The sequence below is a fragment of the Myotis brandtii genome, unplaced genomic scaffold (genome assembly GCF_000412655.1).
Source record: "Myotis brandtii unplaced genomic scaffold, ASM41265v1 scaffold576, whole genome shotgun sequence".
NCBI lineage: Eukaryota > Metazoa > Chordata > Mammalia > Chiroptera > Vespertilionidae > Myotis > Myotis brandtii.
In genome coordinates this window covers 305,951-331,416 of record NW_005370156.1, presented here as the reverse complement: position 1 = coordinate 331,416, position 25,466 = coordinate 305,951, and the positions used below count along the sequence as shown (strand labels likewise).

Sequence of the window (25,466 nt, the reverse complement as noted above, 5' to 3'; positions counted from 1 at the left end):
GTCCCAGACTGCGAGAGGGCACAGGCTGGGCTGGGGGACCCCCCTCCCCCTGCCCCCTGAGTGCACAAATTTTTGTGCACCGGGCCTCTAGTCTATACTAATAAAAGAGTAATATGCTAATTAGACTGGGAGACCTTCCGGAGACCTTCTGTAGACCTTCCAGGCATCCTTCTGGACAAAGCCGGGGGTTTGGCCGGCCTGCAAACCGCCCCAAATGGCCCTCAGGCCCTCGCCCAGGCCCACCTTGCCCCCAGCGGGGACCCTCACCCTGATGGGGGCATGCCCAGCCTGCAAACAGCCATTAGCCCCTCGCCCAGGCTGGCCATGCCCCCCAAGGGGACCCCCACCCTGATCCGGAACCCCCTTCAAGGCAGACCAGCCCGCCCCCACCCATGCACCAGGCCTCTATCTATACTAATAAAAGGGTAATATGCTAATTAGACCGGGAGACCTTCTAGGAGACTTTCCAGATGTCCTTCAAGACAAAGCCATGGTGGTGGGGCCAAAGCAGAGGAAGTTAGGGGGTGATTTTCTGGACAAAGCCGGGGGTTTGGCCGGCCTGCAAACCGCCCCAAATGGCCCTCAGGCCCTCGCCCAGGCCCACCTTGCCCCCAGCGGGGACCCTCACCCTGATGGGGGCATGCCCAGCCTGCAAACAGCCATTAGCCCCTCGCCCAGGCTGGCCATGCCCCCCAAGGGGACCCCCACCCTGATCCGGAACCCCCTTCAAGGCAGACCAGCCCGCCCCCACCCATGCACCAGGCCTCTATCTATACTAATAAAAGGGTAATATGCTAATTAGACCGGGAGACCTTCTAGGAGACTTTCCAGATGTCCTTCAAGACAAAGCCATGGTGGTGGGGCCAAAGCAGAGGAAGTTAGGGGGTGATTAGGCCAGGAGGGGAGGGCAGTTGGGGGCGAGCAGGCTGGCAGTGGGAGGCAGTTGGGGGCAATCTGGCTGGTGGGGGGTGGCAGTTGGGGGTGATCAGGCTGGCAAGTGGGGGCAGTTGGGGGCAAGAAGGCCGGCAGAGTGGTTAGGGGCGATTAGGCAGGCAGGCAGGTGAGCTGTTAGGAGCCTGTGGTCCCAGATTGGGAGAGGGATGTTCGACTGCCAGTTTAGGCCTGATACCACAGGGATGGGGCCTAAACCAACAGTCGGACATCCCCCAAGGGGTCCCAGATTGAAGAGGGTGCAGGCCGGGCTGAGGGACACCCCTCCCCCGTGCACGAATTTCATGCACCGGGCCACTAGTCTCTAATAAATTGCCAAATCCTATTGACTCCCGGGGCTGAAGGACCTGGGGAATCCAGCCTCTTCTGCAGTCCCTTAGCATAAGGATGGAATGTGTTAGTGCTTAAGAGGACAGACAGTTCCTGGGGCCAGACTGCTTGGGTCTGCTCCCTGTCCACATGTGTCTTTTAGTCAGTCAATTAACCTCTCTGTGCCTGTTTTGTTCATCTGCAAGATGCAAATAATAACACCATCATTTTTGTGCAGAATACTTACTTAATTGTGAAAAATAAAAAGCTGAATACATATTAAAAGCATAGAGCAATGCCTGGCCCTTAGTAAGTACTCAATAAGTGTTTGCACATTTTAGGATTCAGCCAGATCACCATCCTTTCTGTCCTAGATCATTACAACAGACTCCTAACTTACTCTTTCCCTCACTCGACCTTGTAACCCAAGCCATCATTTTGAAAAGCAACTCTGGTCATTGTACCTTTCAATGGATTCTTATCATTCTTAGGGTCAAGTCCAAGATCTTAAGATGAATTCACTGTTAAGATCAAGTTTAAATCTCTTGCTTACAAGGCCATTCACAACCCGTCTCCTACTTACTGCCTTGCTTTTTCTCTCACCACCTGCTCATCCATACTCTACTTGCCAGTCACAGAGAACTCCTTTTGTTTCCTCTGGGAGATGAAACATGCTGTTCTTTCTGCCTCTTTCTCAGGTCGCCATGCCCTTCTTTTCCATTGCTGCCAGATAGCTACTCCTCTCTTAGAGATTGTTTTCTCTGTGCCCACTGAATGACTAAATATTCCTCTCTTCTAGTTTGGATGACTTATGATGTGTTTCTGTTCTTTTAAGGACTTGCCTTACAAATTAAAGCGTGCATAATTATTAAAGTCTGCATTTATTAAAACCTCTAAGATAATAACATAAGGATCTTCCTTTCCTCACTTCTGACATACATTATTTTTGTCTGGTATTTTGATTCCACATATATTTTAAGGCCCGTTAGATACTACTATTTTATACAGTCAATGTCCTTTACACTTGCTCAAATATTTACCACTATTTACCACTCTTGGTTTTTCATTCCTTTTTACATCTCAAATCTTCCATCTGCTATCATTTACTTTCTGCCCAAGTATTTTCTTTAAATTTTTATTTAGAGAGTGTCTTCTGGCAACAAACTTTGTTTTTACTTGTCTGAAAATGTGTTTAGTTTACCCTGTTCCTTAAAAGTTGTTTTGAGAATTCTAATTTGGCAATTTTCTCTTTAGCACTTAAAGATATCATTATACTCTCTTCTACCTTTTTATATTTCTGTCTAATTGCTCTTCCTTACAAGATAATAGTCAACCCTCACTTCCTCCTTGCCTGGCTGCTTTCAATATATGTTCTTTGTCTTCATTTCTTTTTTGTTTTGCAATTTTATTATAATGCCTCTGTATGTAGATTTCTTTCTTTTTAAATTATTCTTCTTGGAATTCACTGGGCATCTTTTACCTTTGGACTGGTATCATGCTTCAGTTCTGGAAAAATCTAAGCCATTGTTCATCCTCACCGGAGGATATTTTTTCCATTGATTTTGAGAGAGAGAGAGAGAGAGAGAGAGAGAGAGAGAGAGAGAAGAGAGAGAGAAAGAGAAACAGTACATGCCCTTGACTGGGAATCAGACCTGCGATCCTTCAGTGCACTAACCACTGAGTCATACTGGTCAAAGTTAAGCCACTGCCTCTTGAAAACTGCCTCTCCTTGATTCCCTTCTCTCCTCTGGGACTCCAATCAAATACACGCCTCTAGTGGTTTTCTCTTGAGAAGAGTCAATATTATATTTGCATAAAGATACCTCCAGTGTTAAGAAATGACCCAGGATCTTGATCATGAGCCATCAGGACACATCTGTTAAATAAATTTGAACATTGGGTTACATTTTAATCCAAGTCCAACTGATCATGAGATGTGCCAGTCAAAAATAAACAGACACCAGAAAGACAGGTTTTACCTATTTTAATTGGAAAGTGTGGGATACATTTAGCCTAGTTTTATTGAAGCTTTGTAGATCAATGACAGCCCTCAGTTATAAACACTGAAAATGTATATTTATCACTCTTGATTGTCTATTTTCCTTCTTAGAAGTAGCCATCTTTTTCTGTATTTTACACCGCTGTCTGAGAAGCAACCTAAGGAGTCATCCAGGTGGTTCTTCTGAGGGTTTTACTGGCTCTGGGCCATCATTACAAAAAGAAGATTCTGGAGACAGATTCCCGCCTCTGTGAACGCACTCCCTCTGGTGAAGAAGCCTTCCTGGCACTCCAGTCCGCTCGCCACCCTAAGGGCTGGGTAGGTTGAAGGATTTGCCTGGGCCCCCAGGACTGTTCTGAGATTCGCAGCTGAGGACTGAGACAAGGTTACTTCTTGGGATTCGAGGAGCTCCTATGGTGTAAAGAGGTAAAAGCCTTTACAAATGGCAGACCTTTTGCTAATTATTTTTCTTTTCTTTTCTGAGTACTTGCTGCTCACTAAATTGGAAATCTGGCACAGTAGTGAAGTCTTTTTTGGACTTCCTATCTCTTCCTTAAGATTGTAGAGAAAATAGGACTATTTATGAAACCAAAACATTTATATTTTAAAAACAAACATCCCCTTCCTATCCCAGTTTCCTGGTAGGCACTGTTTTCTGCTTGATTCACCTGCAGGGTTGTTCAGTTGTTAGAGTTTTAAAATGTTGCACCTTTTCTCTCTGTATTAGCTGGAGGCTCAGTTGTGCTTGGAGTACATCAGTTATGTTGCTTCTAACCCACTTCTTTTTTTAAATAGGGGTTGAAACAGTAAATACAGTCAACAGATTTAAAAAGAAATCTGGTCATTCTTCTGTGTGCACAAGAGGTATTGAATTTGGCATTGACTCACAAGCTGCCAAGACCCGCAATTGTGCACCATCTCCTCGCAACATGGAAAAAGAAAACAAAGCTGGGGCAGCCAGGTACGCACTGGGTGCAGCCTGGGCCTTGCCCCACCCCAGGTGCTCCGACGCTCTGCTCCGTAAGGCCACCTTGTTAGACTGAGAGGGGCTTCAAACAGAAGCCTCATTTGGTGTCCATTGCTTCTAGTGCAAGGCATTGTAAATGTCACTACCCACTCACTTTGTACAACGGTATTGAATTGGTAGTGATTTAAAGTGAACGTGTACATCCACGACTTGGCTGGAGCACTTGTGTGGATGAGGAGAGCTGAAGGTAAAGTGCACTTTTCACACCAAAGTGGAGAGGAAGTTCTTGTCCCTGACCCTCTAATCCAGTGGTTCTCAACCTTCTGGCCCTTTAAATACAGTTCCTCATGTTGTGACCCAACCATAAAATTATTTTCGTTGCTACTTCATAACTGTAATGTTGCTACTGTTATGAATCGTAATGTAAATATCTGATGTGCAGGATGGTCTTAGGCGACCCCTGTGAAAGGGTCGTTCGACCGCCAAAGGGGTCGTGACCCACAGGTTGAGAACTGCTGCGAGTCTAATCCAAAGCTTCCCAAATATGCTCTCTACTTCTTTTTTTTTATCTTTAAATTCTTTATTAGTTAAGGAATTACAAATGTGTCCTCATTTGCCCCCATTAACCCCCATCCCCTGCCACTCATGCTCTCATCCCCTTGTTGTCTGTGTCCATTGGTTGGGCTTATATACATGCATACAAGTCCTTTGGTTGATCTCTTCCCCTTACCCCCACCCTCCCCTACTTTCCCTCTGGGGATTAATAGTCTGATTGCTGTTTCTGTCTTTGGATCTGTCCCTGTTCATCAGTCTATGTTGTTCTCTATATTCCACAAATGAGTGAGATCATGTGGTATTTATCTCTCTACTTCTTGCCACTTAGTGGCCCACTTGTATATTGTGCTGAGAATATGGGAAAAGGGTTAAGTCAGGACACTGAGATCAAAGCTGCCCATATACTGTTTAGATAAAACTAATCCCTAAATTGTGAAAAAGGCAATTTCTGAATTAACATTTTTATCATTTTAAATGTGCATATTAAATGTACTTGCTAAATGTTATGTAGAAATATTTGACTATTTTATCTATACTCTAAAAGTTTTCATATTCAAGTTGTCAAGAACAAACCATAAAACCTTTTTGCGGGGGGTGGGGGGGTGTTCTTATTGGAAAAATTGACACTCACTTTATAGTTGAACATATTCTCCTTATAACTTATAATGATTTCCATTAAAACACACCTAATTCAGTTTGGGTGAATTAATTGATACGTGTAATGTTAAGTGTATTTTTCTTTTCCCCCAGGAATGAAAAGGTTGCGAGCTGCTTATACCCAAAGCCTAATGCAGTTTTTAGGCTGATCTGCTTTCCCTGGGCAGGAAGTGGCTCCATTTATTTTGCCAAATGGGGCGAAAAGATGAATGACTCACTGGAAGGTACGTTAACTTTCAACACCATCCAGGCAATTTATATGGTCAGATGGCCAACACCTACAGGAATTCGAAGCACAGTAACGATTTTCCATATTGGGAGATACATAATAAGTTATTCAAGATTACATTCTAATAACATAAATTTTATATTTCTAAAGTAAGAAATTCTGTTACCTTTATTTTGTTATATTTGGAGCTAGAAGGACTTTTTAGGAAATGGTATTCTAACCTTGCACTTGTTTTTAATGTAATTATTGATATGGTAAAATGGAATCTACTATCTTACAGTTGTTTTCAATTTGTTCTGTCTGTGAGTTATTCCATTTTCCCTGTTTTGTCCTTTTCTTTTGAATGAATGTAATATTAAAACATCATTTTTCTTTGTACTTCCTCTATTGCCTTATAAGCCATATTTCTCTTTTTAGTGGTTGTTCTAGAATTTACAATAGACATCTTTCACTTATCACTGTCTATCTTCAAAAAGCATTATTCTTGGTTAAACTTATTCCTAAGCATTTTATTGTTTTTGATGCTATTGTAAATGGAATTGTTTTCTTAATATCTTTTTTGGATGTACATTGTTGGTCTACAGAAATGCAACTGATTTGTATGTAAATTTTGTATCCTGCAACTTCACTAAATTTGTTGATTAGTTCTAACCATTTTTTGGTGGAGTCTTTCTATATAAAGTCATGTCATCTGCAAACAAAAACTTTTTTACTTCTTTCTTTCATTTCTTTATTCTTCCTAATTGCTCTGGCTAGGACTCCAGTATTATGTTGAATAGAAGTCTTGAGAGCAGGCATTCTTGTCTTAATCCTGATCTTAAAGGAAGAGTTTTCAGCTTTTCACCATTGAGTTTTATGCTACCTGTGGCCTTGTCATATATGACCTTTGTTATGTTGAAGTACATTTCTTCTAGGTATATCTCATTTGTTGAGAGTCTTTATCATGAAAGGAAGTCACATTCTTTTTATTCACCTATTGAGGTGACAGTATGAATTTTATCCTTCATTCTGCTAATGCAGTGGTTCTCAACCTTGGCTGCACATTAGAATCACCTGGGAATCTTTTTAAAATCCTGATTTCTGGGCCTCATCCTCTGAAATTCTGTTTCTCTTTGTTATGGGGTGGGGCCACAAACCCCATAACAAAGAAACAGAATTTCCAGAGGATGAGGCCCAGAAATCAGGATTTTAAAAAGATTCCCAGGTGATTCTAATGTGCAGCCAAGGTTGAGAACCACTGTGCTAATGTGATGTATGAAATTTACTGATTTGTGTATGTGTAACTGTCATTGCACCGCAGAGATAAACCCCCCTTGGTGTGGTGTATGGGTAGTTCAAACAGCAGTTTCAAACAACAGTTTTTCCAAAGGAGGGACCACTATGCTTCAGTTATACTACTTGATTCTATCCAACAGCACACTGCTGTTTTATTTCATGTAACATATAAAAACTTTAAAACTGCATGCTTCCATTTCCCCTCCTGTCCTTTTGCTATTGTTGTCATACGTTTTATACTTCTACAGTAAATTTTTATTATTTTTGCTTTGAATAGTTATAATTTTTAAATGTTTAAATGAGAAAAACAGCTTTTATATTTGCCCACATTTTTATAATTTTTAGCATTTTCTTTCTGTATAGTCTGAATTTCTATCTAGAATAATTTTCCTTCAGCTTGAAGGAAATATTTTTGTAGTATATATTGGCTGGCAACAAATTTTCTAAGGAGACTGCAATTTTCTGTATTTTTGCCTTGACTTCTGAAAGCTTTATAATCTGGATATAAAATTCTAGGTTGGCATTTTTTCCTTTATCATTCTAAAAATGATACAACATTGTTCTCTGACCTGTGTTGTTTTCTATGAGAAGTCAGCAATATTTATTATCTTTGTATGCAATTGTCTTCTTTTCTGTAGCTGATTTTAAGACTGTCTCTTTATTAATTTTAAGAAAAAGGTTCTGATGTGCCTTGTTGAATTTTGGGGGGGGATCTGTGGATTTACAATTGTTATTAAATTTGGAAAATGTTCCAGGCATTGTATCTTTGAAAATTATTTTCTACATCTTTCCTTTCTCAATTTGTTGGAAAGTAAATATCAGTATATGTTATGCTGTATCACAAATCAGCGAGCTGGACAAGACGCCTAATGAGCCAGTTAGTTAGGAGTCATCTTTATTGCATGCAGGTTCAGAGCAGATTACCTCTGTCAAATTCTGAACAAACACAGGAGGGAGTATTTCAGTATTTCCTTCTTATATCCTTCTAGTTCTTTGTGTAAGAAAGCTTGTAACCTTGAATAGATATTATATCTAATCAAACAGCTGTAATATCTATACAGACAACTTGTAACTTTGAGTACATATTATATCTAATCAAACACCTGTAACCTTGGATGAACAAACATTTGGCAGAATATGTGAATTAATATAGTGTATCAGCCCCTTTAAATGGCTAGCTTGCAAGGTCAGACAATTAAGTTTATCTTTTCTATTCAAGCAAAAAAAAAAGTTATTTTACACTCTAAAAATAACAGAGTTGACCTACAGAATAAGAGACCAAGAATAAGAGAGTAGTTCAAACAGCAGTTTCAAACAGCAGTTTTTCCAAAGGAGGGACCACTATGTTTCAGTTATACTACTTGATTCTATCCAACAGCATACTGGAGTGCTTCATTTTTTTTAATCCCCACCCAAGGATATGTTTATTAATTTGACAGAAAGAGAGAAAGAGAAAGAGAGGAAGAGTGAGAGAGAAACATCAACTGGTTGCCTCCCAGACCCATCCCTAGCAGGGATTGAACCTGCAATCTAGGTATGTGCCCTAACCAAGAATCAAACCCTCAACAATTTGGTGTATGGGATGATGCTGCAATCAACTGAGCCACCTTGCTAGGGTGAACTCTGTTCATTTTTTAAAGCCACTTTTCTCTGTGCTTCAGTTTGAATCTATTGTCCTGTCTTTCCTAAGATCTTTCTTGTTGGTGGGTTGTAAACTTGAATTTTTTTTTTCTCACAGTATTGTGAAACTCAAACACCATTCTTTTTTTCAATAATTTTCTGTTTTATTTTCTTAATCTCTTAATATGCTAACTTAAGAATAAACCAAATGCTTTAAGGGAGAAAGCACTGTACTTCTTGTCTCTCTGAGATCATGGGCTCCTAAATTCTAGCTGCTTTTACAGTACTGTATTTCCATTTTTGTCTCTCTAGCTCAGTGGGAATGCAGAAAGCTCTGCTGGTATCTTGGTCTCTTAGAGGTAGCCCTCAGCTTGGAGTACAGAACTCTTGACCTGTGCCAAATAATTGACATATTTCCATAATGGAAAAGAGGCTGGAAGAATCTCAGTTCACTTTTCTAGAATCCTCTTCTCTCCAGGCAAGTTCTGATTGCCTCAGCAGCTTACAGATGCTTTCAAATAGCGTGTGTGTGTGTGTGTGTGTGTGTGTGTGTGTGTGTGTGTGTGCAATTCTGTTTTCTATTTGTTCAATCAGAGCATTGGCCTGATGTGAGCTACTTCTGAATAACCAAAAGTGAAAAGCTGGTATATAAAGTAATATAACAAACCATAGTGTATCAACTACCTGCCTTTCAATATTACCTTCTTTTTAATCCTCACCTGAGGATGTCTTTATTGATTTTAGAGAGGACATGTGAGAGAAACATCAGTTGTTTTCCTCCTGTACACACTCCAACCAGGGATTAAACCTGCAACTTTCTTGATGTACAGGTCAATGCTCCAACCAACTGAGCCACCTAGCCAGAGCTCAATATTACCATTTTAACATTATTTGCTTTAAATTCTTTTGCTCCTGATTAAATAAGGTCTCCATTTAATTTTTATTGTAAATACAATTATTTATTTTTTATGTTTTCTCCATTTACTTTTTTTCAATTATAGTTGACATTCAATATTATTTTGTATTAGTGACTAGTGCTCAACATAGTGGTTAGGCAATTATATCTTTTAGGAAGTGCTCCCCCTGGTAATTCTAGGATCCAGCTGGCATCATACATAGTTATTACAATACTACAGGCCCAGTGCATGAAATTCGTGTACGGCGGGTAGGTCCCCTCAGCTCAGCCTGTACCCTCTCCAATCCGGGACCCCTTGGTAGATGGCCGACTGCCAGATCAGGCCTAAACTGGCAGTCGGACATCCCTCTTACAATCCTGGACCACTGGCTCCTAATTGCTCACCTGCATGCCAGCCTGATCGCCCCTATCTGCCCCCGCTGCAACCAGGTTGCCCCCAACTGCCCCCTCCCTGCCAGCCTGATCGCTCCTAACTGCCCCCCTCTGCTGGCCTGGTCACTCCTTACTGCCCCCCTGCCATCCTTGTTGCCCCCAACTACATTATGATTCATAACATAAGAGCCACACTCAAGGGGCCAAAGAGCCGCATGTGGCTCGCGAGCTGCAGTTTGCCGACCACTGCTAGGAGCTGTATCAGTAAAGATATTGCTACGACATGTGTCTGATATGCCAGCCTGGTTGCCCCTCACGCCCCCCCCCACCAGCCTGGTCACCCCACACAGCCTGCTGTTCAGTTGTTTGGTTGTCCCTCACTAACCCCCCTGCTGGCCTGGTCACCCCACGCAGCCTGCTTGTTCAGTCATTTGGTCATCCCTCACTAACTTCCCTGCTGGCCTGGTCGTAGGCAGCCATGTTGTGAGGGCGTGAGGGTTAATTCACATATTACCTCTTTATTATATAGGATTACTGACTATATTTCCTATGGTGAGCGTTACATCCCTGTGACTATTTTATGAATACCAATTCTGTACTTTAATAAGTACAATTTTAAGAAATGGTTTCAGATTTACAGAAAAGTTGGAAATATAGTACAGAGTTCTCATGTACCCCTCACCCAGTTTCCTCTCTCATTAACATGCTATATTCCTATGGTACATTTATCACAACTAAAGAACCAACATTGGCACATTGTTGGAAGGAAGTCTAACTAAACTCCACAGCTGATTCACATTTCACTACTGTTTCCTTACTGTCCTTTTTCTGTCCAGTTTGGATACCACATTATTCAATCATCCTATCTCCTTTGCCTTCTCTTGTGTTTGGCAGTTTCTCAGACTTCCTGTTTTTGATGCCTTGACAATTTTGAATAGTACAGATCAGGTATTTTGTAGCACATCTCTCCATTTGGATTTTTTTGATGTTTTTCTCATGGTTAGACTGAGATTATGGGTTTGGGGGAAGGAAGGCCACAGAGGTGAAGTACCATCCTCATGATGTTATGTCAGTGTAGGTACTATTAACCCGATTAATCACAGATGATGAGAAGTTTGATCATCTGGCTGAAGTTACATTTGCCAGGTTTCTCCACTGTTAGGTTACTTTTTCCTTCCTCCATCTTCTGCTGTTTGGAAGCAAGTCACTCAAGGGATAAGGAGTTAAGCTCCATCATTCTGAGGATGGAGTACCAACATAAATTATTTGGAGTTATATTTCAGATATTTTTAGGAAAAATTCTTATGTATACTTTCTACTCCCATTCCTTTTTTTTTCAGTTAGATGATTTGTATATAAGGTATTTCTTTGCTTACATTTCGCAGGTTAAATGTGTCCAAAGCCACATTTATTAGCTCTTAGAAGCTAGGAAGTCTTATAAAATTGTATATTGACTTTTAGGCTTAGTAATTATAATTTTCTCAATTGTAAAGGGAGATGTTTGGACTGAGCTCATTTCCTAACCTTCCTCCAACTCTAATATTCTCCAGTTTTCAGGAGCCAACAGCCTTCCTGTTTGGTTTATTTGAAAGTCAGCTCTAGAAATTTCACCTACAGTGATATTTCCCAAAGTATGTGAACATGTACGAACTGGGCTCTAAACTATATAGTTTTTAGTGACAAAACAAATAAACTATAACTTTCCTCCAAAAGCCCTGGGGAAAACATCAACATCCATGAATAGAAAATTAGTTAAATGATAGAGCATAATTACAACTGGATATGCTGCCACTAAGAAAAAATGAGTGAAGCCTGCATGTGTAGATATGGATAACAGTTTGTTGTATAATTGATGAAAAAAAGCTAGTTGCAAACAGTGTTATGGTATGCTCCCATTTGTGTAAATCCCTAAAAATGCACACATACACACACACACATACACAGATTAATACAATGGAAGCATACACAGAGAAAGGTATGGATGCTACATGAAAACATGGCAGAACACACAAAACTGATAACAGTGGTTTCCTTTGAGGTGATGAGGAAGGGTTGAGGAAGTGGAAACATTTTGCCTTGTATTTAATGCATTTTTATATTTGTGGGGGGGTTTTCTTGTCATATGCCTGTTTTACTTGGAAATGGAAACATTATTTTCTATGCTTCCACTCTAAAGAGGTAAGGAAGAGAGAGTTTTCTCTAGGTCCCAGCATTAGGCAGAGCTGTTTGAAAGTATTTTGGAAAATGTAAGCCACTTTATAAACGGGAACCATTACTGCTGTTTGCAAAGAGGCTGGCCTTGGTGAGAGCCTGCCCACTCGTGCACACGGTCACACAGGCACTCCCGGAAGCTTCTTGCTCTCCGTGCCATTTTTACACCAGCCCCTACATCCATTTGCATGCTAAGAAAGGTTTTTCTAGAGTTCTTCTGGGTTGTTTTTTTTTTCTTTTTCAGTCATTTCATACTTGGGAATAATTGTTATAGCTATTTCAGACAAAGAATTTGAACACTTTCCTTCTTTTTCTAAGCTCTGGAGAGTTTAAGTAGCATTGATATTATGTCCTGTGAACATTGAGAAGAATTTCCCTAGACCCGTGGTCGGCAAACTGCGGCTCGCGAGCCACATGCGGCTCTTTGGCCCCTTGAGTGTGGCTCTTCCTAAGCCTTAGGAGTACCCTAATTAAGTTAATAACAATGTACCTACCTATATAGTTTAAGTTTAAAAAATTTGGCTTTCAAAAGAAATTTCAATCGTTGTACTGTTGATATTTGTCTCTGTTGACTAATGAGTTTGCCGCCCACTGCCTACCAGTGATGGCGAACCTCTGACACGCGTGTCAGAGGTGACACGCGAACTCATTTTTTTGGTTGATTTTTCTTTGTTAAATGGCATTTAAATATATAAAATAAATACCAAAAATATAAATCTTTGTTTTACTATGGTTGCAAATATCAAAAAATTTCTATATGTGACACGGCACCAGAGTTAAGTTAGGGTTTTTCAAAATGCTGACACACCGAGCTCAAAAGGTTCGCCATCACTGGCCTAGACAGACATTTAGGCCTACTGGTTTTTTTTTTACATGAATACATCAACAACTCCTATTTCTTCTATAAAAACTATCTGTTTAAATTTCCTATTTTTACTGGGATCAATTTGGTAAGTTGTATTTTTAAAGATACACAAATTACATGTAAATTTCCAAATCAATTGCATAGAGAACTGCCAAAAGTCTCTTTTGATTTTCAAAATTTTCCTTGAGTTTAAGGGTTGTTTCCTCTTATTTTATATATTTCCACTTTCTTCTTTTTTTCTTAAATTGTTACAGTGATTTTTCCTAAGGAAAAAAATACTGAATTGGGGCTAATTAATATTTTAGGAGAGTATTGAAAGGAGAAAATCAAAATAAAATAACCTTGTTAGAATAAATTCAGATGGGTGATCTGAAGATTTTACAGTTCACGGCCAATCATGGACTATTACTACTTAGGAAGAAAAAAGTCCTCACATCGTAAGTAGTGCCCCTTTATTTATAAGGGCTTGACTGAGTGTTAGGTTATGGCTAAGAGACTGGCATGAGAGCCCAGGGGGAATGGAAGAATTGGAAGTTTTAGTTTTTATATGGTCACCTCTTGAGCCTTTCATAAGGGACAGCAGGAGTCTCATTCTCTTCTTTTCAAAGTACATTGATGGTTTGGACAAGTGGACCATCGCATATTCAAATAAATCTGTAGGCGGGTGTGGGGGGGGGCGGGGAGGCTGCTCCTTTAAACCAATTTTTCACTAGTTCATATGTAAAAATGTATAAAGAATAATACCTCAAACTTAACCATGGCCACTGCTCCCCTTGAATAATAAAACATTACAACTGAAAAACATTTACGTCTCCATGTACTCCCTTCCCAATTGTATTCACTCTCCCTTTCTGACCTCCTCAAATACCTAAATAAGATACAGGATTATTTCACATATTTCTAACTTTATATAAACGTATCATATTATAAACATTCCTCTGAAACGTGCTGTTTTCTCCTAAACTTATTTTTTAAGATTTATCATGTGTATCTCTATTTCATTGACTTTTAACTATTGTATATTATTCCATTATATGACTATAACACAATTTATGTATGTATCCTTCTCTTTACAGACATTAAGGTCATTTTATTGTTTTTATGTCATAATAATGCTTCTATGAGCAGTCTTTTATATATCTTCTTGCATACATGTGTAAAAAAGTCTGTATCTAGGAGTGGAATTTCTGGGTGGTAACGTATGAATGTCTTCAACTATATGAAATACTAGAGGCCTGTTGCACGAAATTTGTGCATGGAGAGGGGTATGTTCCTCAGCCCAGCCTGCACCCTCTCCAATCTGGGACCCCTTCAGGGATGTCCGACTGCCCCGGTGGGATCGGGCCTAAATGGGCAGTCAGACATCCCTCTCTCACAATCCAGGACTGCTGGCTCCCAACCAGTCACCTGCCTGCCTGCCTGATTGCCACTAACCACTTCTGCCTGCCAGCCTGATTGATGCCTAACTGCTCCCCTGTCGGCCCAATTGCCCCCAATTGCCCTCCCCTGCCAGCCTGGTCCCCCCAACTGCCCTCCCCTGCAGCCCTGGGTCCCCCCCAACTGATTTCCCCTGCAGCCTGGTCGCCCCCAACTGCCCTCCCCTACCACCTAGTCACCCCTAACTGCCCTCCCCTGCAGGCCTGGTCGCCCCCAACTGCCCTCCCTTGCAGGCCTGGTCCCTCCCAACTGCCCTCTCTCCTGCTGGCCATCTTGTGGTGGTCATCTTATATGTTGGAGTGATGGTCAATTTGTATATTACCTCTCTATTATATAGGATTGCCAAATAGTTCTTCGAAGGAATTGCAGTGACTTACACTGTCAAAGAAGTATATGGAAAGAAAATTCTTATTGCTCTATATTCTTGACAATACTGTTAATGCTAAATTTTACATTTTTTTTATAAATCTGTGCATGAAATTACTCTGATTTTATTTTTTTCCAGTTTTATTGAGATATAAGTAATATTTAACATTATATGTTTTAGGTGAACAACATTATGGTTGTATATATAAATACATCAAAATGATTACCACAAAAAGTTAACATCTATTGCCTCACATAGTTACAATGTTTTCCTTCTTCTTTTTTTCACAATTTTTAAGAGCTACACTCTTAGCAACTTTCAGCTATACCATATAGCACTGTTAACTATAGTCACCATGCTGTACATTACATGGTGACTATAGTTAATTATATTAATCAAAACAGAATGCTATTGGCATAAAAACAGATACATAAACCATTGGAACAGAATCAAGAGCTCAGAAATAAACCCATACATATCTGGTCAACTAATATCTGACAAGGGAGATAGGAATATTCAATGGAAAAAAGACAGTCTCTTCAATACATGGTGCTGGAAAAATGGGATATTCACATGCAAAAGAATCAAACAAGACCCCTATCTTATACTCACAAAAATTAACTCAAAATGGATTAAAAACTTAAATGTAAGAACTGAAATCATGAAGCTCCTGGAAGAAAACAGAGAAAAAGCTCCTTGGCATTGGTCTTGGTGCTGACTATTTTTATATGATACCTAAAGCACAAGCAACAAAAGCAAAATAAACAAGTGGGACTACATCAAATTAAAAAGCTTTTAAAGAACAAGTGAAACCATCAACAAAATGAAAGAGTAACCTACTGAATGGGACAAATATTTGCAAACCACACACTTGATAAGAGTTTATATCCAAACTCTATAAGGAACTCATATAACTAAACAACAATAAAAACCAATCCAATTAAAAAATAGGCAAAGGACCTGAATAGACATTTTTCTAAAGAAGACATACAGATGGCCAACAGGTATATGAAAAGGGGTTCAACATCACTAAACATCAGGGAGATGCAAATTAAAACCACAATGAGATATCACCTCACACATGTTAGAATGGCCATCATCAAAAAGAAACAAGTGTTGATGAAGGTGTGACAAAAGGAAAACTTTTTGCAGTATTGGTGGGATTATGAATTGGTATAGTAACTATGGAAAACACTATGGAGGTTCCTTAAAAATTAAAACTATAACTACTATATATGATCCGATAATCCCACTTCTGGGTATATATCCAAAGGAAACAAAATGGCAACCTCAAAGAGAGGTGTGCTCCAGTGTTTACTGTGACAACATGGATGGATCTCGAGAGCGTTATGCTAAGTGAAATTGAAGCATAGTGGTCCCTCCTTTGGAAAAACTGCTGTTTAAAACTGCTGTTTGAATTACTCTGTTATTTTTAGATAGTCTCTTATTCTATAAAATATAACTTTGTTTTTTAACTTGAATAATAGAAAAGATAAACTTATTTGTCTGACCTTGCAAGCTAGCCATCTAATGGGGCTGATACACTGTTACTAATATTAAATCACCTATTTTGCCAAGTGTTTGTTCATCCAAGGTTATAGGTGTTTGATTAGATACCATATGTATTCAAGGTTACAAGCTGTCTTACACAAAGAACTAGAAGGATATAAAAAGGAAATACTCCCTCGTGTGTTTGTTCAGAATTTGACAGAGGTAATCTGCTCTGAACCTGCGTGCAATAAAGATGACTCCTAACTAATTGGCTCATTAGGCGTCTTGTCCAGCTTGCCAATTTGCGATACAACAAAATAAGTCGAAGACAAATACCATTATGATCTCACTCATATGTGGAATCTAATGAACCAAATAAACCGATGATCAAAAATAGACCCAGAGTCATAGAAGCATAAACACACTGTTGAACCTCAGAGGAAAGGCAGGGAAGGTGGGTGGGAAGAGATCAACCAATGAACTGGTATGCATATATGCAGAACCCGGGGACACAGACAATGGGGTGGTGAGGGCCTGGAGGGTTAGGGGAACGGGAGCGGCCTGGAAGAGGTTAATGGGAAGAAAAGGAGGATCTACTAGCATGTAATACTCTCAACAATAAAGATTAAAAAATAAATAAACAAAAATCAAACTCCAGTACCACAGAGTTATTTTTCAGCTTCATTTTCATCAGATTACCAAGATAATATCAATTTAAACTTCAAATTTGCATAAATGCAAGGCTTCGGTTAAAAAAATATAAGGGCAGACTTTTTCCTTTCAGAGCCAAGGTAAACACAGAAAGTTATTATCTCCCTTTGGCATTAGGAAGATTCTTTTTCCCTCGTCTACTTTTCACTGAGAGTTTAGAGCTCAGAGTCCCTGGCTTTATGTCAAGGGCTCTGTTATAGGTCACCCTTGAAACCTGATAGTTTATTTTCCTGATGTAGGCAATAGGTGTCAGAGTAGCCATTCCATTAGTACATGCTCACTACTTTTACTGTGAGCTAACCTAGTATATGGATGCTTCATTTAGTATTTCTAGGTATTTTGTAGTTGGAGAGTATTTTTCAGATAGTCTGCTGTATCTTATGGTACTGCTTTTTCTCAGCAAATCCTAAGTCTTTTATATCACTGGATTTGACATTATTCATTTCTTTGAAATTATTCATGTCATATTAACATAAGCTCCTTTATAACGTCACAGTATCTCACTCACTCACTGATGCATTCACTTGTGTTTTCTGATCTCCAGTGCACTCCATAAGGCTCGCTGGGAGAGAAAGTCGATTTGAAGAGCCTTTTGCCAGTGACATGTGCCAGATAGTTGGTGAAATTGTTTGTGTTCTGCTGCCAGTCCTCCAGGATAAACCATTTGCATTTTTTGGCCACAGGTATTTAAAATCTGTTTTAAAAGCCATTTCCTCAATCACAAGTCGTTGGCAAATATTGTTCTTTGTGTCTTATGAGATGCATACTTTTTGTATTGTTACACTGCTTCATCACTGCTTAAAGGAGTGAGTGATTAAATATAGCTATAGCTAGTCTCAGACAAGAAAGTTAGACTGGAATAGTGCAATAGGGACCATAAAGATAGAAATGCCAGGTTGTGTGATGAATTGTGAAAATCCTGGGCTCCTGGCATCTTCTCATTGGAAAATAGTCCTAGAACATTGAACAATTATGGCCAGTCACAACTCCTACAATTGGCTGTTTGTATAGTAATTATATCTTTAGGCAAACAACAACAACAACAAAAACAGGACTTGTAAAATCAAGATTATAGCAGTAACTTATGTTGCACTTATTTTTAATTTTAACAATTATATAAATAGTATGTGCTAGATGTATAATTTTAAGGTTATAATGTGAAACCTGCAGTTTTAACTGCCTCTTAGCCAGTTTGACCTGGGACAAATTCCTACGGTTTTTGAATTAGTTTCCTTCTCTGTAAAGCTGGAAAAATAATAGTTCCTTCTTATGAGGATTAAATGAATAATGATCATAAATTATTTGGTATGTGATAAGAACTCACTAAATTTTGGCTACTATGTTATATAATATTTATAGATATGGTCAGGCAAAAAATAAAAAGTGTCATCCTAGAAAGTATTTTAAAATTTTGATGTGGTTCCATAGTATGTTACATATATGGTCCTGCTTTATATCTTTTCCTGACTTTCTTTCACTTACTATTGTTGTGAAGGTCACATTGCTTCATGACCTGTTTTATCATTTTATTAATCTCCCTTTGTGGACATAGTTACTTTTATCTTTTTCTGTTAGCCAAAGAACATATATACATAGCCCATGGACACAGACAAGAGTGTGGTGATGGGGGGGGGGGGGGGGGGGGGCGGGGGGGGGGGTTTTTTTTTAGAGGGTGGGAGCTAGGTAGAGGTGGGTAAAGGCGGGGAAGGGGGACATCTATAATGGTGTCAGCAATAAATATAGTTTTTTAAAATAAAAAGAAATGTCTTTAAAAATTTTTCAATGAACATTTTTATAGAAAATTTTGTATATATCTCAGAAGTTTCTTAGTATAAATCTTCAGAATTTCGGTTAAATGATATGCCCATTGTTAGAGCTCTTAATATACATTTCCAAATTACCTGCAATTTACGCTTCCTCGGCAATGAACATGGGACTGAGTTTCCCTTTTCCTCCTCTAAGATATTTACCAAAGTAATCTCTGGCGGTATTGTTTACAAAACATATCTACATAATGACTACTGTAGCTCACAAACTTTTTGGTCCCAGTACTGTTTTAATACTTTTAAAAAACATTGAGGACCTTAGAGAGCTTTTGCTTATGTGTGATATTACTATATCAGAAATTAAAACTAAGAAATTTAAATATACACATGTTAAAATAATATTAATAAATCTGCTGCATGTTGTCATAAATATAGTTTTAAGTAAAAGACTGTATTTCCTCTCAAAATTAGTGAGAGGTAAGGCTTTTACACTTTTGCAAATCTGTTTATTGTCTGGCTGAATAGAAGGCAGCTGGATTCTCATTTCTGCTTCTGCATTCAAACTGTTGCAATATCCCAAGTCACATAGCCTCAGGAAAACTCAACTATGCACTCAGAAGAGGATGAGAGTAGGAATATAACATTTTGGCATTGTCATGAAAATAGCTTTAACCTCATAGACCACATGAAAAGGTCTCAGGAATTCCCAGGGGATCCCAGACCATACTTTGGGAACTGCTGATACATACTATCAAAGGCCTAGTGATAGAGAGCTGAAGGGACAAAAGGAAACTGAAATAAATTTCAAGGCATTGTGGAGTAAGTACTAAATTTTAGCCTGAACTATCTAGGATGTCTTAAAAACACTTTTTATGCTGATATAAGTTGCTGAAAGTATACCCTCATAAATACATTTATTATTTAAGTAACTTATACTTTTCTTTGCAAATGTCACGATCATTGCTGTTTTATGATCCTTGTCTTTATATACTTTCAGTGGATTACCATGACTTTGTTGAACAGCTGTTATCATGTATTTCTTTCCCAAATTTAGTATGGGGGCCTCCATTGCTTTTATGACTGCACTACACCTAAAAGAAAAACATAAGCTAGAACCGATGCATTTATTTGTGTCAAGTGCAACTCCTCCTCATGTAAGTAATTTCATTTTCCTTAGGGTGAGTGGTGAAGAGGAGGGAAATGAGGGGGAAATCACAACGCTATTTCCCTATATGGTGAATTCTGGTCCAGCATGGGGTTGATGGTGAGACCCTACTGGCTCATGAAAACACCCTCAAATTTCTTCCCATATCATCTCCCCTTTTCTCTGAAATGCACTTTAACCATTTCCTCGTTAGTCCCCGGTATTGACCCAAAGTGCTTGTTCTTTCATTCTGAGTCAGGTGGGAACTTAATCAACGTTCAGCTAAGTAACTGGGTCAGGGCCAGGAAGAATACTTGACATCTCTAAAGGGGAAAGTGACCTCAACGTTTCGTGCTACCCTGGCTCTTCAAGTCAGTGCTGCTGTGCTGCCCACACTCCTGCCTTGCTCTCCCTTCCCCCTCCGAAGGAAGGCCCGATGGCCCCCACGGCGGCATTATGACACTGGGTCCTAGGGTAGGGGAACTTTCTTCTTCCTGCTTTTCAAAAGAAGGAGGTCTGCCCTGAAACCTGTGGATAAAGAAGTCCACTTCTGACCCTGACTTGATGGCATTTCCCTGGAGAGGGAGCTTTCAGTTTATGAACGAGTACGTTATATGAAATATTAGACTTATGCTGTTCATGTTTCAAGTCAAAGGCCAGGCATCGCATTCCTGAAGATAAAGAAGTGTCAGAAGAGCACCTTCGCTCTGTCGTTTTGACTTTTGGAGGCACTCCCGCGGATTTGATTAATGACGAGGAATTTTCTCAACAACATTTGCCCAGACTGATGGCAGATGCACGCATTCTTCGCGATTACACGTAAGTGACTGAAATACATGCTTTTTTGAAAAAGAAATAATTATCTGTAGAAAAATATAGGTCGGAAATTCTCTGAGACTGCTTATTCAGGAAGACGACATCCTAAGAGTTTGGTTTTATTTCCTTTAGAGCCACTGTGATATTTTTACTGGCTCAGAATGTGATGATCCACGTCCAGCGTGGTTCAGGGTTCGGGATCTGGAGAAGGGCCGTGTGCAAATGACAGAGACGAGACAAGAAATAATAATTTGGAAATATTGGGGGCCAGGCGGGAAGGCCAATGCAAGGGGAAGGACTTCCCCTCGTGCCCAGGCCTTGCCAACCTTTTATTCAATTTTGGATACACATCTAGCTCTTAGGCAGGTAACTGTGGTAACAGACAGACTATCTTAAAGGTCAGTAAATATTAGAAAGATTTACTCTGAGACTATTTGGTCAGGAAATTGCTTGAGCCACCATTGTCTGGACTAGACAATCGGTGCATAGCTCTGGCCCTGGCAGGGCTCAAGGTTCACCAGCATTCCGGGCTCCTTGTTTACACTTCTCTGATAGTGAAGACAATGGGTGGCTTCCCACAAGAATGGAGTGTGGGCACAGAAATGATATAAATGAAAGATAAATAGAGCATATCTTTGTTTTGAATATGTGTGTGTCTATGTGTGGCTCAACATACATGTTTTATCATATAACATGTATTTGTTGAATAAACTAACACCAAGGCACCCTCATCCTCTCCATGGGCCAGAAGCAGAGCCCTACTTTCTGAGTTGTGTGGAGGTGAAGCGGGGAGGAAGGAGTGGTTGGCTTTTTTGTGAATTCTGTTCCAGAACTTGTTTAACCCCCTGGCATCTGACCATTGCTTTGGGATGTATGCACTGGGGCTTGATGTCTGGAGGCCTGGAGACCTGACATTCTGTAAAGCCTCCCCAGTCATCTAAACCTGCCCCTGGCTCTAGCTTCCCCATCGCAGTGAGAAGGGGCCGGCCTTCGGTCCTTAGTCACCATTAGATTCTGTCATGCATTCCTCCAATCTTTCCTGGGCTGTGTCTCCTCCACATACGTCCCTAGAAGGCAGATGCTCGGGCCTATGTTTCTTCTATTTCCTCCACAAAGGCTAGACGTAGGCATAGGGCCACCATGACAATGTTTGTGATGAGAAGTTTATACAAATATCTATAAAAAGTGGGACGTACTTGAAGCATCTCGAGAACAGAGACAATCCCACTCACCTATGACACATCCCTCCGTACACTGCCACCTCCAATCTAGCACTAAGTCCACCAGCTGCCCCCTGGTGACCGGAGTCTGTTCCTCTTGCCATTCTGTCCCAACCATCTTTGCCCAAGTGTGAGTCTCACAGGGATAAGCTGTCTGTATTGCTGTCTGAGCACAGAGTCAGAATCAAAGAAACCAGTCTGACATCACGTCCTTCCCTGCCCCCAAATAGAAAAGTAATCCAAGTCACTGTGGACATTCAATGAAATACTGTAGGCAAAAGCTGGTTTTTAATCATTAAGCCTCGCACAATAGTCAAACATGCTGTCTGTACACTCTGCCTCCCAAGATCAAAACCCTCTGCCCGTGGCTTACCAACTGTGACATTCAGAGCAAGTTTCTTTAACAGTTTGTGTCCCACCTGTCAGAGAAAGGAATAAAAACTCCCTCCAGGTGTTGCGGTGAGGACTAAATGAGGTCAGATTGGCAACGTAACTAACTACCACAATTGAAAACACACACACAAAAATTCACTACCAAAGGCTGTGGCTTTAACATCTTAGCAGAGCCTTAGGGTGTCGGTGGTGGGCCATGTTCAACCACAGCCCGCCAGAGGAAGTGAAATAGGGTGATTACCCACGAGCCCTGGAGGAGGTCCACGGCACGCCTGGAGGGCCCAGGGCGGGCAGGGCAGGTGTAGGCAGACAGTGTGGCAGGACGGGGGCACACACCTTTATTATAGTGTCTGTGGTGGAGTGCTTTGGGGTTCCTGGGCCAAGGCCAGATTGCTCAATTCAAACAAAAAAAGTGGGGTTTTGTAAGCTTCACGGGGGTCTTGTCTAAGGGATGCATGAGGGGAAGGCTCTGGGAGGCAGGAGAGATTGTTTATCACAAAGGTTGTTGGGGGACTTACCCTTACTTGTGACTTTGCAGCTGACATCTAGGCTAGTGTCACTCAGGGCCCCCACAGGCTGCTTAGCCACACAGTGGATGCCAAGGCAGCAACATTAGCCACACTCTCAGCAGCTCTCAGGAGAAACCTCCCCAACACCAAAGTAAAAGAGAAATCACTCACAGGGATATTGCGCTCATACAATAGAGAAAACCTTCTTAGCACTCTCCTCTCCCCCCCCCCCCCCCCCATCCGAGTGTAATAGCTACTCACAACATATGCCCCCTCTCTCCAAACTCCAAACATTCTCTCCAAACCCTGCTTTCCGGATTCTTCTCCCCTCTTTACTCCCGCTCCTTCAATCTACTGCTTCAGTCGTCTCAGTCTGTTCTTTCTTCTGGTCTCTGCAGCTCTCAGCTGTTTCCAATAAAAATAAAACCAGGCCTATAGCGCCCCTCTCTGTTTCCATGACCACAGGGCTAAGAGCCTAGTGCAGTGGTCGGCAAACTGAGGCTCACGAGCAACATGCGGCTCTTTGGCCCCCTGAGTGTGGCTCTTCCACAAAATACCACGTGCAGGCGCACACGTACAGTGCGATTGAAACTTTGTGGCCCATGCGCAGAAGTCGGTATTTTGTGGAAGAGCCACACTCAAGGGGCCAAAGAGCCGCATGTGGCTCGAGAGCCACAGTTTGCCAACCACTGGCCTAGTGGCCAGAATGGAAATCTGTGGCGGGTGGGAGCTGTGATGGCTCCCGACTCACTCAAGCTCCTCGTCTCCTGTCTGAGTGTTCGTGCTGTTCTCTTGTCTCCTCCTAGAACCTGATTGTATACTAGTACATGCGAGGCTGTTGGATTTTGTCCCTTTGGGTCTGGAATAGTCTTGCCTTTTTAAACTGCCTTTCTTTGCCTTTCAGTTTGGATAATTCCTGTTGACCATCTTCAGGTTCAGTGATTCTTTCCTCAGCTGTATCCAGTCCACTGCTGGGCCTGTCAAAGGAATTCATGTGGGTTACAGTTTGTTCCTAAAATTTCCACTTGACTTTCTTATAGTTCTCACCTCTCTAATAAACTTTCCCATTTGCCTATGCATGTTGTCCACCCTTTCCACGACACCCTTTGACATCTCACACACAGGTATTTTAAGTCCCTGTCAGATAGTTCCAACATCCGGGTCTTATTGAGTCTGATTCTTTTCGTTGCTTTGCCTCTTGACAATGGAGTTATTTTTTGCTTTCTTTTGTCTGATAATTTTTGTTTATTGAAGGCCAGCTATTATGCATAAAACAGAGACTGCAGGATATATTTTTACACCTGGACCTGAGCACATCTCATCAGGCTATAAGTATGGGGAGTTGAGTCGATCTAGACTGGAGATGACCTGTTTGGCTTTTGTTGTTACTATTGTTCCTCAGGGCAACTCTAGCTTCCAAGTCCCCTAGTGTTCCGTGTGCTCAGCATGGAGACTGGGCTGCTGGAGAGTTTTCCTCAATGCATCAGTCTTTCCTGTGACTCATAGAACAGTCTGTCCCCACTGACAGACAGTTGTTACCCGACGTGTGGTGTCAGCCTTTGGGGTAAGACGGGCTGTTGTTGGACGTCCTAGAGTCTTGAGCTCCCATCTTAGGCAGGTCCCCTGTGCCTGGGCCCTGTGAGTGGGACTCTCAGCATGCCTGCCCCTTCTACCCGTGTCTGTGGTTGGTAAAGATGTGGGTCCTCCCCAAGGGTGGAGGGTCAATGCTTCCGGGCCCTGCAGCCTTGGTCTTCAGCTGTAGGAGAGCGAGTGTCTGATGCCCTGCCTCCAGCAGCTTGAGGCTTTTGCTTAAGAAAGAAGGGCCTGGGTAGGGCTGGGATTTAGTGCCCATTTTATGGCCTATCTGCCCACCTGCCCCACCTAGGGGGCTCTTTCTGGCCTCCTGCCTTGTTCCCAGTCTTTCTTTCTTTTTGATTTGTTTTTTAAAAATATATTTTTATTGATTTCAGAGAGGAAGGGAGAGGGAGGGAGAGAGAGAAACATCAATGAGAATCATTGACTGGCCGCCTCCTGCACGCCCCCTACTGGGGATCGAACCCCTAATCTTGGCATGTGCCCTGACGGGGAAACCAACCCTGACCTATGAACCTCACCAGTGAGCCACACCGGCCTGGCGGCCTGACGAGTCTCTATTGTTTTAAGCCCCCTGGTTGGTGGTCCCTGTTACAGAAGCCCCAGCAACAGACAAGAGAAGGTCAGCGGGAAACGCAGTCAGGACGGTCCTGTGCCGCACCCCAAGGCCCCCGCAGGCCTCTGAGGGGGGAATGCTTGGAGGGCCCTAGTGGACCACAAACACTACAGGCTGAGTGGGCAGCGACGGCAGAGAGGCAACCAACCGCGCTCTCTGCCTCGTAGAGGCACCCGCCTGCTGGCCCCGTGGGTCCCCTCCTCCCTACGTCCATCTTACCAGCCAGCCAGCAGCGCCCACCCGACAGCGTGGAACTCCAGGCAGCTCTTGGCCGTGGCCGGAGCCCAGGCCAAGCAGAGGGAGAGGTTTGCTAAAATAAGGCCAGGCCACGGGTGACCTGTGAGTTTCCATCCGCCAGGAGAGCAGGTTGCTCAGTTACCATGAATAACCAAGACAGGTGTCTATTCCGAGGTACATGACACTCCCCCCTTCCCCACACACAGAGGGCACTGGCCTGTCCATCTCCTGCGGCAGACA

At 41.5% G+C, this 25,466-nt stretch overlaps 1 protein-coding gene across 1 annotated transcript in view; it reads left to right on the top strand.

The window, feature by feature from the left end:
* Positions 1–3,234: 3,234 nt before the first annotated feature.
* OLAH (oleoyl-ACP hydrolase) overlaps positions 3,235–25,466 on the top strand; it is a 26,331-nt gene continuing 4,099 nt past the window's right edge. The window contains exons 1-6 of the mRNA XM_005878898.2: positions 3,235–3,685; positions 4,055–4,220; positions 5,532–5,662; positions 17,477–17,615; positions 19,753–19,852; positions 20,492–20,661. Coding sequence (XP_005878960.2) covers positions 4,189–4,220; positions 5,532–5,662; positions 17,477–17,615; positions 19,753–19,852; positions 20,492–20,661 — 572 coding nt within the window. The 5' untranslated portion in view covers positions 3,235–3,685; positions 4,055–4,188. The remainder of the gene's footprint in view (positions 3,686–4,054; positions 4,221–5,531; positions 5,663–17,476; positions 17,616–19,752; positions 19,853–20,491; positions 20,662–25,466) is intronic.